General features: G+C 34.8%; 2 protein-coding genes across 4 annotated transcripts in view; one reads left to right on the forward strand and one right to left on the reverse strand.

Moving 5' to 3' along the window:
• Nucleotides 1–15466, reverse strand: part of LOC121414368 — an 82596-nt gene that overhangs the window by 8716 nt on the left and 58414 nt on the right. Inside the window, exons 10-11 of the mRNA XM_041607521.1 lie at nt 12929–13111; nt 9624–9788 (exon numbers count right to left, since the gene is read on the reverse strand). Coding sequence (XP_041463455.1) covers nt 9624–9788; nt 12929–13111 — 348 coding nt within the window. The remainder of the gene's footprint in view (nt 1–9623; nt 9789–12928; nt 13112–15466) is intronic.
• On the forward strand, nt 130–7578 carry LOC121414366. Of its 3 annotated transcripts, XR_005969849.1 has the most exons (7): nt 132–241; nt 1761–1900; nt 2861–2945; nt 3335–3486; nt 4106–4247; nt 4954–5108; nt 6365–7578. XR_005969849.1 is itself a non-coding variant. In XM_041607520.1 (6 exons), the coding sequence occupies exons 2-6, from the start codon at nt 1779–1781 to the stop codon at nt 6548–6550; spliced, it is 690 nt and encodes a 229-aa protein (XP_041463454.1). In that variant the 5' UTR covers nt 130–241; nt 1761–1778; the 3' UTR covers nt 6551–7578. The 3 variants fall into 3 exon arrangements, 1 of the variants encoding a protein (XP_041463454.1); XM_041607520.1 differs by lacking the exon at nt 3335–3486 and having other exon boundaries at nt 130–241; XR_005969850.1 differs by lacking the exon at nt 2861–2945.

Below are 15466 nucleotides of genomic sequence, written 5' to 3' on the forward strand. Positions count from 1 at the left end.
TCTGTCATCGACGAATAACTAAGTGAAGTAGTTACGTTTGACGGGTTTCCTATAATGCGCTCAGGGGAACAAGCGCGGTCGCTTATTGGTCGATTCCGAGATCGCGCGAGCGCGATGGTACGGTTCGAGTAAAAAGTACCGGTTGCTGCTGTAGCTGTGGCCAACTGGATTTTGATGGATGATTTTGTGAGGAAAATGCTGCTGGAATGGGGGATGGAGGAGTTAATACACACTTTCAAGGGTGAGTTTGAACTGTATTAGTTCTAATCTAGATCTAATCTAGGTCTAGATCTAGAGATCTATTCTAGATCTAGTCTAGTTCGACTTCTAGATCTAGCATATCAAGTCAATGCCCAGCGGCGCACGCACAGTCGCACAAGCGCAGCCCGGCCCGGCTAGCGCTAGGGCTATAGCCTATACGATAGGGCACGGCGGCCGTGACCCCTGCCTGCTGCACTGCATATTAGGTATACAGTACGCGCCCGGTCCGAATATGACAACTTTTGCCATTATTGGCTTGTGGTCTGATCGACACATGTTTATTTAAAGCTTAAACGCGAACGCAAAGTTTGACCAATGAACATAATTTTTAGTTTTACATCATCGTAAAGCTTGGAAAAAATGCACAATGACTCATGGGAACTAAGTAAGCTGTACGATACCATCAAGCGAAATTGGAACGAGGGGAAATCGTTTGTGGTGACATAAAGTAGGATTTTACGTTGAGTTTCATCCTATTTTGATATGAAAGGGGTGTTTTTGACCCCAAAACGCGAATGCAATTAACATCTTTGCAAAAATTTCAATTATTTAATGGAAATAATATGATATCATCAGCATTGTAATCATTGGAACTAGGGATAAAAGTGGGAACTTTTTTCAGGAATGACAAAACTGTTAACAAAACATGAAATTTCCAATGGTATTTCCATAGAGTGGTAGACACGCGCGGAAAGCACGCGCAGTTGTGTCCCGTAGGATTCGATATGATTTAGATCTAGTTTAGGGTCTAGGCCTAGTCTAACGTTTAAGACTCTAGATCTAGAATCTACTCCAGATGATCTAGTAGATTTAACTTAAGCCAAAAGGGCTTAGGCCAGGCCTAGAAATCAATCTAATATAGGAGAGCTGCTAAGTATAAGTTTAGGCCTATCCTAGGCTAGACCAAACATATATAGCCTAGGCCGATCTAGGCCTGTGTTGCATTGCATTATGGTAGTTGGTACTCTGTGTGTACATACGTCTGTGCCCACCGGGTGTGTTTGTGCATTGTGTTTGTGTTATCGGCCAGATCACATGATGAAGGTCAAAAGTCATTTTTAGGGTCAATGAACTTGGACTGAGGTTTTTTTTTGAAATGTCATAACTTTAAAAGTCTTTAAGGCCTTTTTCATGATACTTGAATAAAAGGTTATTCAAGTATCTTGCATCAGTGTCAGGTCACATGATCAAGGTTACAGGTCATTTTGGGTAAATGAACACACATTAGCCATCAAAGTCAGCACTGCTGCTATAATGAATTGCGTGATGCAGGCGAGCATGCCAAAGCAAAGGCGTTCCAATTGGTTTGTAAAAGAGCAGAGAAAATATTGGTGAAGGTTTGAGAAAAATCTAATAAAGATTAAGAATATTATTTAGAATTCAAAGTTTTGTAAATGCATGAATTTTAATATTTTTATGTTCCTGATTTAAAATTCTATTCATGATTAGGTGTGAAATGATTTGTCTATTGTACATACCGGTATATGTTTTTATTATAGGATGTCAGAGCTATCCTGATGGACTCTTTTAACGGAGAGAACTTCGTGAAGGAAATGGATAATGGAATGCTTTCTGTACAATCTCGCATAAAGGTTGTGCGAATCCTGGTGTCTTGGTTAATACAAGAATTTACAAGCAAGTAAGTGTCCTTCAACTTGTCTTTCCTTTTTATGGCATATTAAACCTTCCAAAACAAATTTACACTTAATGAAAAAAGGACTGATTACATACATAACATGGATTTCGGTTCATCAATATGTTACTTAACCACACAAAAACCACCAAAAATGTCAATGGCTAAACAAATGCCGGTACATTTTCATATTGTAAAAGAACATTTTTGACAAGTCTTCACTGACCTATCATGTGAAGACTATGTTTCAATTACGTGCTGCACCAAAGAATTAATTTTTCGTGTTTTCCCTTGAAATTCATGACTTTTCTTTATTAAATACAGCCTGTATATTAATATAATAGAAATATTAAACTAATCAAATATTAAGAAATTTAGCTATTTTAAATCAACAGAGTCATATGAAACCCACTTGAAATGTACAGTGTACATGTATATTAAAAACAAGAGAAACAAGAGAAAAAAATCGAAGTGATATGGAATCGAGCCACAAACAATTGGGAAAATTAAAGGCCTGGTCACGCCGTCCGAGCGTTGTTGGAGCGGAGAGAAAAAAAAATCATCACCGCTCGCTACCGTTCACCATTTTCGATTTCGATTGTTTTTTTTTTATTTTTTCCCAAATTTTGAGAGCAAAATTCAATCCTCTCTCCCTATACCGCTCCAACAACGCTCGGGCGGTGTGACCAGGGGACCGTTTCATCAACATTTTTGTCTGACAAGTTGGCAGATCTGACATCTTTCCTTGATTATGATTGGCCGAGAGGCACTGTTCCTATGGTAACTGTCGGATAAAATGGGACTTGTCGGATAAAACGTCCGACAAGTCCTTTCATGAAACGCTCCCCAGGTCTTAAAATCATATTGTAGAAAATTTTCAAGTGTTGGTATTGATGAGAATGCAGGTCAAAAATCGCTGAACTGATTTACGATAAGCAAAAAAAATTTCCATTATTAATTATTCAGGCCACCTACAGATGTCAAGGTCGCTCTAGCCAAGGCGGTGGTGTCGCAATTTCCCAAGCTAAAGGACCTTGAAGGAGTAGGTCATGTGAGTAAAATATGTATTTATGCATTTTATAAAATTAAACGATGTAGATCTACATAGAAATAACGATGGATTTGTATTCTTTGCACAATTCTTGAGGTATGTGCAAAATTTTGTGGCAATCGGTCAGGTCCCAGGGGGGGGGGGGGGGCTGAGCCCCCCTCCTCCATATTTAATTGCCTTGAAATAGCCCGGGACAGATAGGGTTATAGGTTGAGTGATGAAAACTAAGCTACTAGTCAAGAAATACATGTAGCTTTATCTTCGTAGTATAATTGTATAGGCAGATTCTCCAGAAATTAAGTTGCGTGGAAGTGTGGATGATAATGAGGATTGCATAATTGTCAATCACAAGAGTAATGAGAGTTAAAGGGATTTTCATTTTTTTTCAGGAAGCATGGTATTCTCCAGCTAGGGAGACTACGGGAGGCATCTGGATATTTGGAATATCGACTTGTAAATGTACGAAAGAGAGGACAAAAAAGTGCACCAATTACATCGGAGCCAAAGAAGACACCCAAAGCCACCATGGGAGACTTAACAGGTAATTTTTAGCGAGCAATAAAGGCTCAGAACATGTTTTGAACATGTATAAATGTTACTGGGTGTACACCGATTTGAATAGTGTTCAGGTACCGCTGAGCCTGTTGAACCTCCACCGATTACCATGTGCAGGCTGCACCAGTATAGTCTTAGGCCCTGTAAGGATAATACTGGAGGGGTGCTACAGAGGGAAATGTGCATATGATTTTCCCCCAAGGCATGATCATACTCTTCAACCTAGGGGTAGGGGTTCTTTTATGTTGCTTTCTGCGCCCGGGGGGGGGGGGGGTAAAAACTATTTTGATTGAGAAAGATTTTGATCTTGGCTCAGCTAGGGCACTGTTTTAGTAGTTATTACACCACTGTGTAAGATACTGTAGTTTTTGGCTGCCAAGTTCTGAAATTTATAAAAGTGCATGTTTGTTTGTATTGCCATTGTGATGAAATCATGTGATATATGTGTAGTTATTTTAAAACTGCTGCTTTTTTCCCCTTTAGTAATCGTAACAAAATGAGTTCATGTTTTGCCAATTTTTCTTTCTGTGGAATTACCCATATTGCTCTTTCCCTTTCAAATTGTAAATAAGTGTATACTAGTAACATTTTATCATTCATTCCAGATTCAGCAGGACTTCAGGATTCTTTATCCAGAGGTTGCAGATAAGCTGTTCTTAGAGTGGCCCAAAATAGCTCCCCTGGTACTGAAGTATGCAGACCTCCATAACCCGACATGGCGGGAATCTTTGACTGTTCCACATCTCGGTAAGAATATTAAAAAAACACATTTTTAATTGAATAATATTTACAACATTGAAGCTGGAATGATGCAAATATAGAAATGATATTTGGAATGGAGAGAAAGAGAGATTTCCAGCAGGAACAAAAAAAAGAAAGGTAAACTAGAACTGCAATCGTATCAGAACAATGTGCATGCATCGACGCCTTTGATTTCCCAGGTTTTTCAATCAATAAGCAATATCAATCTCTGAAAATTTGAGATGTGAAAGAATAGAAACAAGGAGGTTATGGCCATTTTACGATTTTCTGACTTTACATTTCTATAAATATTAAGTTTTTAAAGGAAGACTATTTGAAATTTATTGCATGAAGATGGCACTTTGAAGGGCAGGTTATGTGGCTCAAATGATAGAGCAACTCTCTGACTATCTATAGCAAATTGTTTGAAGTCTGTAGCATGCAGGACAACAGAGATATGAAAGAAGAAAGAATGGTATGCAAATGGACTTGAAATAAACAAAATGGTGGCTGCACGGTCATGCATGAGGGATTTTGGAAAATGAAATTGGAGGTGCACAACAATGGGTCATGGACAACAGGTATACTAAATTTGGAAGGATTTTGGCCTGGGCAGAGCTCACAATTAAGGACCATGTTTTAAATTGGTTGGGGAATTCCATATTATGCATCACCTAATCTTATTTAATTTGTTTTCTTCCTAATTGTGCAGCATCTTCTGACTTGACATGTCCTGCAGCAGAAGTGGAGACCATGGCACTTCTTGCGCTTCCTCAAATCTCGCCTCCAGGAATGAAGAAGGTGGGGAAGCGTAGTATGAGATGCAGCAGGGCAGAATCATCCAAAGCCTTCATCAACATCAGCCCAGTAAGAAAATCAATTTAATGAAATGCAAATTTCTCTAAACATGTTAATTTTTCACTTTTAAAAGTAGCATGGAGTACTGGTCAATGGTGGAACATTTTGATAAAGTTTACTTGGCCTTTGTTTGATTATCAGCAAACAATACTTCATATTTGCACTGTAGTATGGAAACATTTCAACACAAATGTACCAAGTATTTTTAGAATCGTAAGTTAAAACATGCGTGATACGTCAAAAAGTCAGATGTCCCATATATGAATTTCTGTGTTCTGTATCAAAATATAAATTATTATAATTTATTTGGATAATTGTTATATTACCAATGTTCTACTATTTCCAGCACATCCAATGTGTATCATGCCTTAAATTATTTGCACATTGATAATTTATGTGTATAGTAATGGTTTTAGCAAGGTTCTTTGGAGTTTATTTTATACCGCAAGTATTCCTACATACCTTTAAATTGTCCTTATTATTCATTTAATAATAAGCATCAATTACTCTACCTAACGTGTTAATTCTCTGCATGGTTCATTTTCAAATATGCATTTTTGCTGTGTTGTTGGAAATGTCCCTACTGTAAACTTTCAAACAGGCATGAATTGACTTGAAGGATCTTTGTATTTCTGGGAGACTTAGTTTGCAAATTGGGTGAGATCCACTTTTTATGGAAATTGAGTTATTGATATAAAGAACATTGTTCAACTGTACCTGTCTTTTGAACAAAAGTTCTGAGCTAATTTTTAGAGCACTTAAGAAGAAATGCATTTCCTAATTTCACTTTTACTTACATACATGTAGACGCCTGAACAAAATCTGGCAAACAAATGCATTTTTCTCTGAAGTCACAAAAATGGATCAAACCCGTTTTACAAACAAACTTTGAAGATATATTGCGTTGTTCCCAAGACAGGTATTATTAATATTTACTCATTGTTTAAATGGAACCCTTTAAAAAGATCTCACAATTATGCGCCTCTGATCGGGATTTAACAATACTTTGTCCCATGCCTCATTGCAAACACACAAATGAATGAAATTTGTTTTCTTTCAATACCTTCAAATTAGTTTAACAACATTAATGATTTACACATTTTTTTGTCTTGGGATGACATGTGCAAAACGAAAAGAAAAATGAATAACATTTCATATTGTATTTGTCAAATACTCTTAATTGCTTCATCATGTTATAAGAATTTGTAATTGCTATAATATGATTTGAAAAGTGATAGAGCACCATCATTTTTTCTTTCTTTCAGGTGGGGACAAACCTTCCAGAGTACCTAGAGAACTGCCAGCAAAAGCAACCTTTTGTGCTCGCCCTTGGAGACATCCTCAAGCCAGAGCAAGTGTTCGTTATTTGCGATGGTGCTGCCTTGGAAGCAATGTCCCTCATTCACGGAGCGGACCTTTGCTTTAAGGCCATCTATATATTCTGTGGGTAAATTATCCTTGGGAGGCAGCCAACACTTATGACTTCCTGCAGAAAGTCATTTACAACGCCATCTAGTACCATTTCCCTTAGGCTTACATCTCTAATCTTTTATCATAGAGTCCTAGGCATGGAGTGGTGCAAGAAACTTGCAATTGATTGCAAGTCATTTTCATGTACCGGCCTAATCAATCATTAATCTTACAATCAATTTCAAATTTGCAATTGATTGCTGGTCAACAAATATAAATTATTTGCTTTAGTTAAGATTGTTGTATCACTTGTAAATTTTTCAACCAAAATTTGTGATTGATTGTAAATGTTTTCTTGCAACACCCCCTAAGAAGAACAAACTGCTGTTTGGGGAATTGTTCCTGGAGTATGCAGATTGAAATGCTATCTTGTACATGTTTACTGAAGTCATATCAAAACTCCAAGCAAACTATACTGTTTTGACATATTTTGCAAATGTGGGCTACTACCTTTAAAGTCTTATTCAAACAAGGCACGACAAAGCTCAGCAACTTTTGTGTACAAAGTCAATGGGATATGAGGCGTCAAATATGTTTCAGAGACAAGTGACCTTTTTTGAAAAGTAGACCAATTAAATTTCTTTAAATAGCGCAAAATAATTTTTCCAGATGATCTTTATACAGGTTATAGTTATACTATGTTACGTGTGATGATGCAAAATCCTTTTTGTGCCACTTTCACCATTTAACATAGGAATTGGTAAGAAGGTCATACTGGCTGTTACTTGAATAAATTCATGAAAATGGTCTAAACAATGACAACAGGCTACATCTGGAGGAATAACATAATTCTTAAAAAATGGAATTTCTCGGATTGTCATCAGACCTACCAACTTCTCCTTTTTAAAAGGAGTTACTCCTTTTTAGAAATTTTAATATACATTATACCATATGGTTAAAGAAATCTTATTGTCCAGGTATCTTACACTAATCTATGTGAAATATGCTGTGACTCCTATTTTTTAAATGAATCAGTCCTATATTTAAGTTTACAGGTTGGTAGGCATGTGGCATTTTTGAAAAATTGTTTTTCAAAAACAGGATCACTGTAAGTAGAATTTGATAAATGAATATAAAAAGAGTGGTTTCTTAGCTTTAGGTACATTCAGAATTAGATTGTCAACGACATTCATGATCATCTCATGAATATGTTTTTTTTTCATTGTACTCTAGTTTTGCATGAATACAATGCCAGCAATGGCCGAACGCTATGGCCCGAATTCACAAAAAAAAAATTTCAAACCATGAGGCGGTTTAACCCTAAAAAGACTGACCTCAACATTTTTCTCGATAAATCTGTAGCTGGTGCCGCGCAGTTCCATGACTTTATTCTTGCAAGTCTTGTGCAATTTTTTAGACCAAATTTGTGACTCCCGGGTATGCACTTCCGAAATTACACAACATTTCATAAATGCATGTTGACCCAAAATTGCTCAAAAAAGTGAATTTTTGTACAAATCCAATGTAAATTGTGTGTTTAGCCAAAATTCATAAATGTATCATTATTTCCCATTTTACTAATCAAACTCAGTTTTATCTTGTTTATGGTCAGAATAAAGTTGCGGGCGATTTCCAGAAAAAAAACAATAGAAAACTAAAAGTTGAAAAACAAAGTAAATACATAAGAAATTTTAAAAACCATAAAATACAAAAGAAAAGAATTACGATATTGAATTTCCAATTAGAATCCTACAAAGAGTCTGAATAAAAAATGGAAGCATTGATTTTACGTATAAATTAGCATAATTATGAGATTTTTCAACCTATGTGTATATTACAAATGACAGAATCTGCCCAAATGCGCAGAAAAATGTTAATATCTCAAACAACGTTCCCAAATCACATTTAACAATTCCTCTGAAAAAAACATTTCTGGCTTTACAATGATACCAGCCAAAAGTCGGTTTATAACTGAACATCATAATGTTTTTGACCTTCCTTAATTCATTTGGAGCAAAAACTTTGATTCCAGCATAATTTATATTATGCGTAAATTAGCATAATTTATATTATGCGTAAATTCGCATAATTAATGAAATTATATAATTTTTTGAAAAAGTAACTAATATTATTGTAGGTTTTGTCATGGGTGATATAATTGCCAATTTTTCTACAGCCAAGATCTCATGCTCGGTCTATAAGGGTCAACTCTAAAAAGCCTGGGGGGGGGGTCAAAATAGCTCAGTATTTTTACGGTTAAGGGAGTTGAAAATAATGATTTTTAATGTTTCACAGTAATATATGTAAATGAAATGTTCTCAAAATACTTTGATTAAAATTTTTTGATTAAACTATTAAATCAAATACACAGTGTATATTTGCATGTTGCCTTGAATGTATGTATAAGATGGTTTGCTCCTGTAATATATGTAAATGAAATGTTCTCAAAATACTTTGATTAAAATTTTTTTATTAAACTATTAAATCAAATACACAGTGTATATTTGCATGTTGCCTTGAATGTATGTATAAGATGGTTTGCGATTGCAATGTCTTATGATTTGATCTTACAGCATGATTGAACTGTGATGGCACAAACACCAAAGACTAAGGAGGTGCAGGAAAGAATGCAAGTGTATGCTATGACTGTCTGAATGGTGAAAATCTACTAGAATATCAGTGAAAGTCGAATGACTATATTTATTGTCAATACTGACTGATAAAAAGAGTGAAAAGTGACTAGAAATGAATAGTGAAATGACTGAAATATCAGTGGAAGTGTGATAACTATATACGTAGTCAAAACTGACTCGGAAAAGTAGTGGAAATTACTAGAAATTCAGTAAGAATTTTTAACAAATTATCTAGTCAAATAAATATAACTAATAATTATCAGTCAAAATGACTGATTATCAGTTGCTCCCAGCTGACCCTTTCGCCCAGTCAGATTTGACTAGATATCAGTCATATTTGACTATTCCTTTTTTAGAGTGGATATGAGGCATCATAGCCCCATTAGACAATGGCAAGATAATGAGGAGCATGAACAAAAATCATAACCTGTATGGTATACTTGTAAGTGCTATTTTTTACACGTAAAAAACTTTACATTACCTTTGCAGATGATGCCATTGATGATGATGTTGAGTAGAAGTCATCATGATACTGACGGAAGAGTGCGAGGTTCTTCAGATGATTCATCTTACATATGAACTGAGCGAGATCACGTGATGCAGATGGACGTTCACTGAGAATCTCATTGTGATGAAGAATCTCAATCTGATATAATAGTAACATAAAGATGAAATCAAGGTTACAGTACATTAATCGGCAGACAGAAATGTGAATAGAAAAATCCAAGTTATGGCACCCAGGAAACAACACACCAATCTAGTATGGCTGTAATCATTGCAATACAAAGTGATATCATAATATAAAATCTTAATCGAAATCGCGTTTTGCATATCTGCTAACATACCAGACTCCTTGTTTTTGATAGTATCGGCCCGATTATTAACTGAAAATACACAATAAATACTTAAGGTGAAATATATAGTCCTTTTAGTCAGATGAAACACATGTTTGGTTATAGCACAATAACTTGGAGGGTTCATGAGTTACTAACATTTAAAATGCTTTTAAAAGGATTTTAGGTTTTGATAAATAGTTTATTCATTTAATTTCAAGAACTGCTGTGGTTTATTGAACACAATACCACCAATGGAACCAAAACATGATTTGATATCTTAACTGATGAATAAAACTATCATAATAACTATATTGAATTCGAATAACGTAAGAAACAATGAATAATAAGGTTGGATCTTAAGTATTAATAATTTTCATGTAGAGCGTTGTGGCCCAGTGTATTAGTCTTGAAACAGAGGATCGTGAGTTCGATTCCCAGCTATGGCGTAATTTCCTTCAGCAAGCAATTTATCCACGCTGTGCTGCACCCAACCCGGCAGAATTCATTTTCTCAAACGCTCTAAGCGCTGAAAGGCAGCTATAGCTAAAGTCGAGTAATAATAATAATTAGCAGTGCGCCTCGGATTAGATTATATCTTGATAGATGGCGCTATATAAATACCTATCAATTTTTTTCATCATTATGTAGACGGGTTCTGTGCTCAAGATGCTTGTTTCATTTAAAGCATAAATCTAACAATCTTCATTTCTTACGCCATGAAAAATACCACATCAAAATCATACTGAAATTAATGATTTTTTTTAATACTACAGACTATCGTTAATGTTGGATGAGTCTATTAACTCAAGCAACTTCAGTTCTGGATGTGTTTATCACATTATGTTTTATTTCATAGAAATAAAGCATAGTGGCAAATTGATATAAACTCTAAGAAATAAAAGTTTTGACTGAACAGTAGACGCAAATTTCACTTCTTGGGCCATTGTCTGAGGTACATTCATTACAAATCCTTATGCAAAAGATAATTAGACAACATCATAATTTCATGAGATACGAATGCATATACATGTAAAGTTTCATTGAAACAAATGGAAAGAAACGAACAGAGAGAAAAAAAAGAATTTTGTGTTCATCTTCCGTGCTCATGAACAATTCAAATGAAATGAGCTTTTTACCCTATACAAATTTTGGTTCATATTGTTAATGTAGAGAATGTGCTAAAAGAAATCTCTTTTCCCGATCGTTTTTAATTATTACTGTTTTTTTTTACATCGATAGCACTAATCAAACATTTGCCTTTTTTACATAATAAAGGACTGGACTATTGTTTGTCATTTCGAATATTGTATGCATCTTGATGGCTGTATATTAACTTTGAAATGACAAATTGCCTTTTTCATAAACCTTGCAAAATGTAACTAGATTTATTTTTTTTTTTCAAAACACACAAAAAAGAAAGCATTAAATCAAGATTATCATGATTAAAACGAAACCAAGGCGATCATGATTATATGCTTACCCCTAGACGCTTCAATAATTAGAAGGTAAAAATAGGTTTAAAGCGGCAAAAATATACCTTTCAGATAATGCTAAAGATTATTTTAACGTAATATTTTAGACATCACGTACATTACCAGACTGACGCGTCTGTCGTTATTTGTTCTTTCATCGTTTGTTTCTTTTATATACGTACTTGTCAACAGGGGAAAAGACTAACAAGTAATGGTTCATTTCAATAAAAAAATCAAATAAACCCCTACCTCCTGACCTTTGGCAAACCTAAAATAAAAATGGTAATGGTCTAATATCATTCAAAAAGGAAAATGTAAAGTACATTGCGTCACCGAAAATAGGGACACCGGAATAAATGTATTTTTGCCATTAGAATCGTAACTTCTCCTCATAAAATTAATGGAAAAATAATATGCTTCAATTCTTTTATTTGATACCTCAACATTTATATAACGCATGCATGACTGAATTAAAACAATGGAAAATGGTGCTACGAATCTAATTTGCACGAGAAAAATTTGCAATTTTTAGTCAGTTTTTCTGGCTTTTACTATTTTAGAAAAAAACAAATAATACATCGATCAGCCATCTTTTCCTTTTCCTTTTCGCAAGGTTAAGAAAAGGTTGGATGAAAACATGCTTGATTTTTACCTATTCAACGGATGGTTGGAAACATGGGCGGAAATCCAGGGGGACAGGGGGTACGTGTCCCCTCTACTCAAAATAGTAGGGGGACACAATATCAAATGTCCCCCTACTATTTTTGGTCTTTGGTGAGGCTAAGAGATATATCACTCAAAATGGGAATAAAACGTGCGTTTTGAGACGAGATGTCCTTTTTTTGCTTGCTTGTCAAATACATTTTCGTCGAAATGACCTTAAATTTTAGGTAATTGCCTTTTCTTTTTTTTTTTGCTTGTAAAGTTTTCCAGACCCTTGTCCCCCTACCTTTTGGGAGAGATTTCCGCCCCTGGTTGGAAACAAGCATCCCTCCCCTCCACAAACACACACAACCGCAGACAATAGGCTAACGTTGAATACTTCTCGGGCTGGGGAAGGAAAGCCCTTTTTTGTTGCAGGCTGGGTTATGTCACTATAAGATGGTGAAATTAAGATTATCATGACTGATTGATAGATTGACTGAATTTATTCTACTTCTCTTTTAATTCAAACGCAAACTACAATACAAAGTTAAGTAAAATATAAAAGAAAAGGGAATCCACTTTGAAGCAATTATGTCTGCTCATTTCGGTTCCCTGGAATAGCGGATTATGATGAACTTATAATAATTAAGAATGTTTAACAGAATAATATAATAATACAAACTGGGCCAAGCGCGTTATGCCTATACACAATGTTCGAACTACATATCGTTCCTCTGGTATATAACATTTGACAAATTTGAGTTGAAGAAATTGAATATCCTTATCGCTTCATACTGCAATAATTGGAAGAAAATAAGAAACTGAAAATATACCTTTGCAGACGATGCCAAGGATGATAACGTTGAATAGAACTCGTCATGAGATGTCGGTCTGTAGTATTCATCACCAAGACAAAGTTCCCTGAGATGGGGCATCTTACAAATGAACTGAGCCAGATCACGCGATGCAGACCGACGTTGACTGAGACTAATGTAATGGATGTCAAGACAATCAATCTGGAATAATAGTGACATAACGTTGAAAAAAATACGTCATCAAACAAGGGTCTAATCATGCTAATTGAACCATTGAACTCTATTCTACATTCGGTTAAATGAACAAACCTGGATCATCGACTTATTGTGAATTACTCTTCGTCAATCACATAATGTTATGAGAATCACTGTAATTAGCTCTAACAACGATGAATGGAAATATAACTATTCTTAATCATGATAATGTTTATCTAATCAAAGGCTGTCAATTTGGCATATTTCTTTTAATGAAAAAACCTGGTCGGTGTTACGTGAAGATTCATTATTCATTAAATAGGCAAGGTGATCCGGGTATTATGTATTCGTTATGCAACATTTGAAATTTCTAAAAAGACATTGAAAAAGACATCTAAGGTCATTTCTTCTCGTAAAAAAAAATGGATATGTCGGCCTATATACTGCCTTCTTACAAATCGCTTATGTTTTTCAATATATTTATATTCATATTTCTATATCAGCTGGAAAATACTAAGATACCATCCTTTCTACCTTTGTCTCATCTTCTCTATGACTTTGCCAGTGTAAATATATTTCCTTGCAGTTTAAATGGTACCCCGGGGTGAAATAATTATATCTAAATAATGTGAAATTCAACGACCAAAAACTGTAAATTCCGGCAATATCTGATGTATAATTTAATCATTGAATTTCAATACTTATTATTTTGCGAAAACAGTCAATTACGCTGTCAGGAAGACAGTATGCAATTGTTGTGCAGATGATTTCAGTTCCCGGCTTTCTTTTGTTATGATATCAATACAAAATTAAACATTTGGATATGGTATGTCCCACTTGCAACGAAACCAGTCGGAAAAATACAACAGTGTTGTAATAAAAATCTTATTTTTGTTCATTCACTGTTGACAATGCTTGAATTAATGTAATTTCATACAATATAAAAATGATATTGAAATGTCATTATAAGCGTCTTAATCATGGTCATTGCATATTCATGAAGACATGTATTAAACTGCTTCACCAAATGTAAAGCAATCTTCCTTATTCCATGTAGTTTAGATCAAATTATCAACATGTGATTTCTCTGAGTAAGCTTTATCAATTCAAATTATATTGCGTTCAGCATGAAACAAGGCCTTAATAAAGGAATAGAACATACAGGTTACCTTTATTGTGAGCCACTTAGATTATATGTCATATTCATTTAAATTTCGATTAAATTTGAAGGCACAAGGATATTCAAATCGCTTGTTTTAAATTAGAAGAAACAGCCTCCGAATATATTTGATGAAACAATTAACATTCGAATGGCACCTACAGGTTCATAGTTTATTATTTGAACGTAATATGTTAGACATTATGTACATTACTAGACGGACGCGTCTGTCGTTATTTGTTCTATTATCATTTACGCACTTGTGAACAAGGGAAAAGAGTAAAAAAATAATGGTTCATTTCAATAAACAATCAAATAACCCTCTACCTCCTGACCTATGACATATCTGAAATAAAAATTATAATGGTCTTTAATCAATCAGGAGAGAACATGTAAAGTACAGTACGTCCAAGGAAAGAGGGATTAAGTATAATTAGCGGACTGGAGTGTGTGACTATAAGGACTATAAGAAGGTGAAATCAAGAATATCATTATAGATTGATTGAATTCATTTTGCTGCTATTTCAATTCAAACACAAATTGAAATACAAACTTAAATAAAATATAAAGAACAAACAAGTGGAATGCCTCTGGCCGTCTCACCTGCATCACGTGATTTAATATAGCAGCAGTGTTGATTTTTGATAACTACTATAACTCACACAAGATGTTCAGTGATAATTGGTTACTCTTATTTCCACGTTTTATAAAGTTGACCAATACAATTATAGAGATATGATGGCAATTCAACAGATACCTCTAACGTGGCCAAAGTTCATCGACCTTAAATGACCTTTGACCTTAATCATGTGACCTGAAACTCGCACGGGATGTTCAGTGATACTTGATTATTATTATTTCTAAGTTTCATGAATCAGATCCATAAATTTTCAGTTATGGTAATTCAACAGATAGCCCAAATTCGGCCAAAGTTCATTGACCATAAATGACCTGTGGCCTTGATCATGTGGCGTGAAACCCATGCAAGATGTTCAGTGATACTTGATTAACCTTTTTGTATAAGTTTCATGAACTCAATCTATATATTTTCTAAGTTATGCTGTCATTTCAAAAAACTTAACCTCAGGTTAAGACTTGGTATTGACGCCGCCGCCATCGAAAAAAGCAGGTGAGACAAAAAGAAAAGGAAATCAACTTTGAAGCAAAGTCTGCTTATCTCGGTTTCCTGGAATAACTACCGG

Source organism: Lytechinus variegatus, chromosome 4, assembly GCF_018143015.1.
Source record: "Lytechinus variegatus isolate NC3 chromosome 4, Lvar_3.0, whole genome shotgun sequence".
In the NCBI taxonomy this organism is placed as follows: Eukaryota; Metazoa; Echinodermata; class Echinoidea; order Temnopleuroida; family Toxopneustidae; genus Lytechinus; species Lytechinus variegatus.

Bases quoted from the DNA above. Each gene is read 5' to 3' on its own strand.
- LOC121414366 (XM_041607520.1), top strand. From the start codon at position 1,779: ATGGACTCTTTTAACGGAGAGAACTTCGTGAAGGAAATGGATAATGGA. The intron at 1,901-2,860 runs GTAAGTGTCCTT...TTAATTATTCAG, and splicing joins ATACAAGAATTTACAAGCAA to GCCACCTACAGATGTCAAGG. The intron at 2,946-4,105 runs GTGAGTAAAATA...CATTCATTCCAG, and splicing joins ACCTTGAAGGAGTAGGTCAT to ATTCAGCAGGACTTCAGGAT.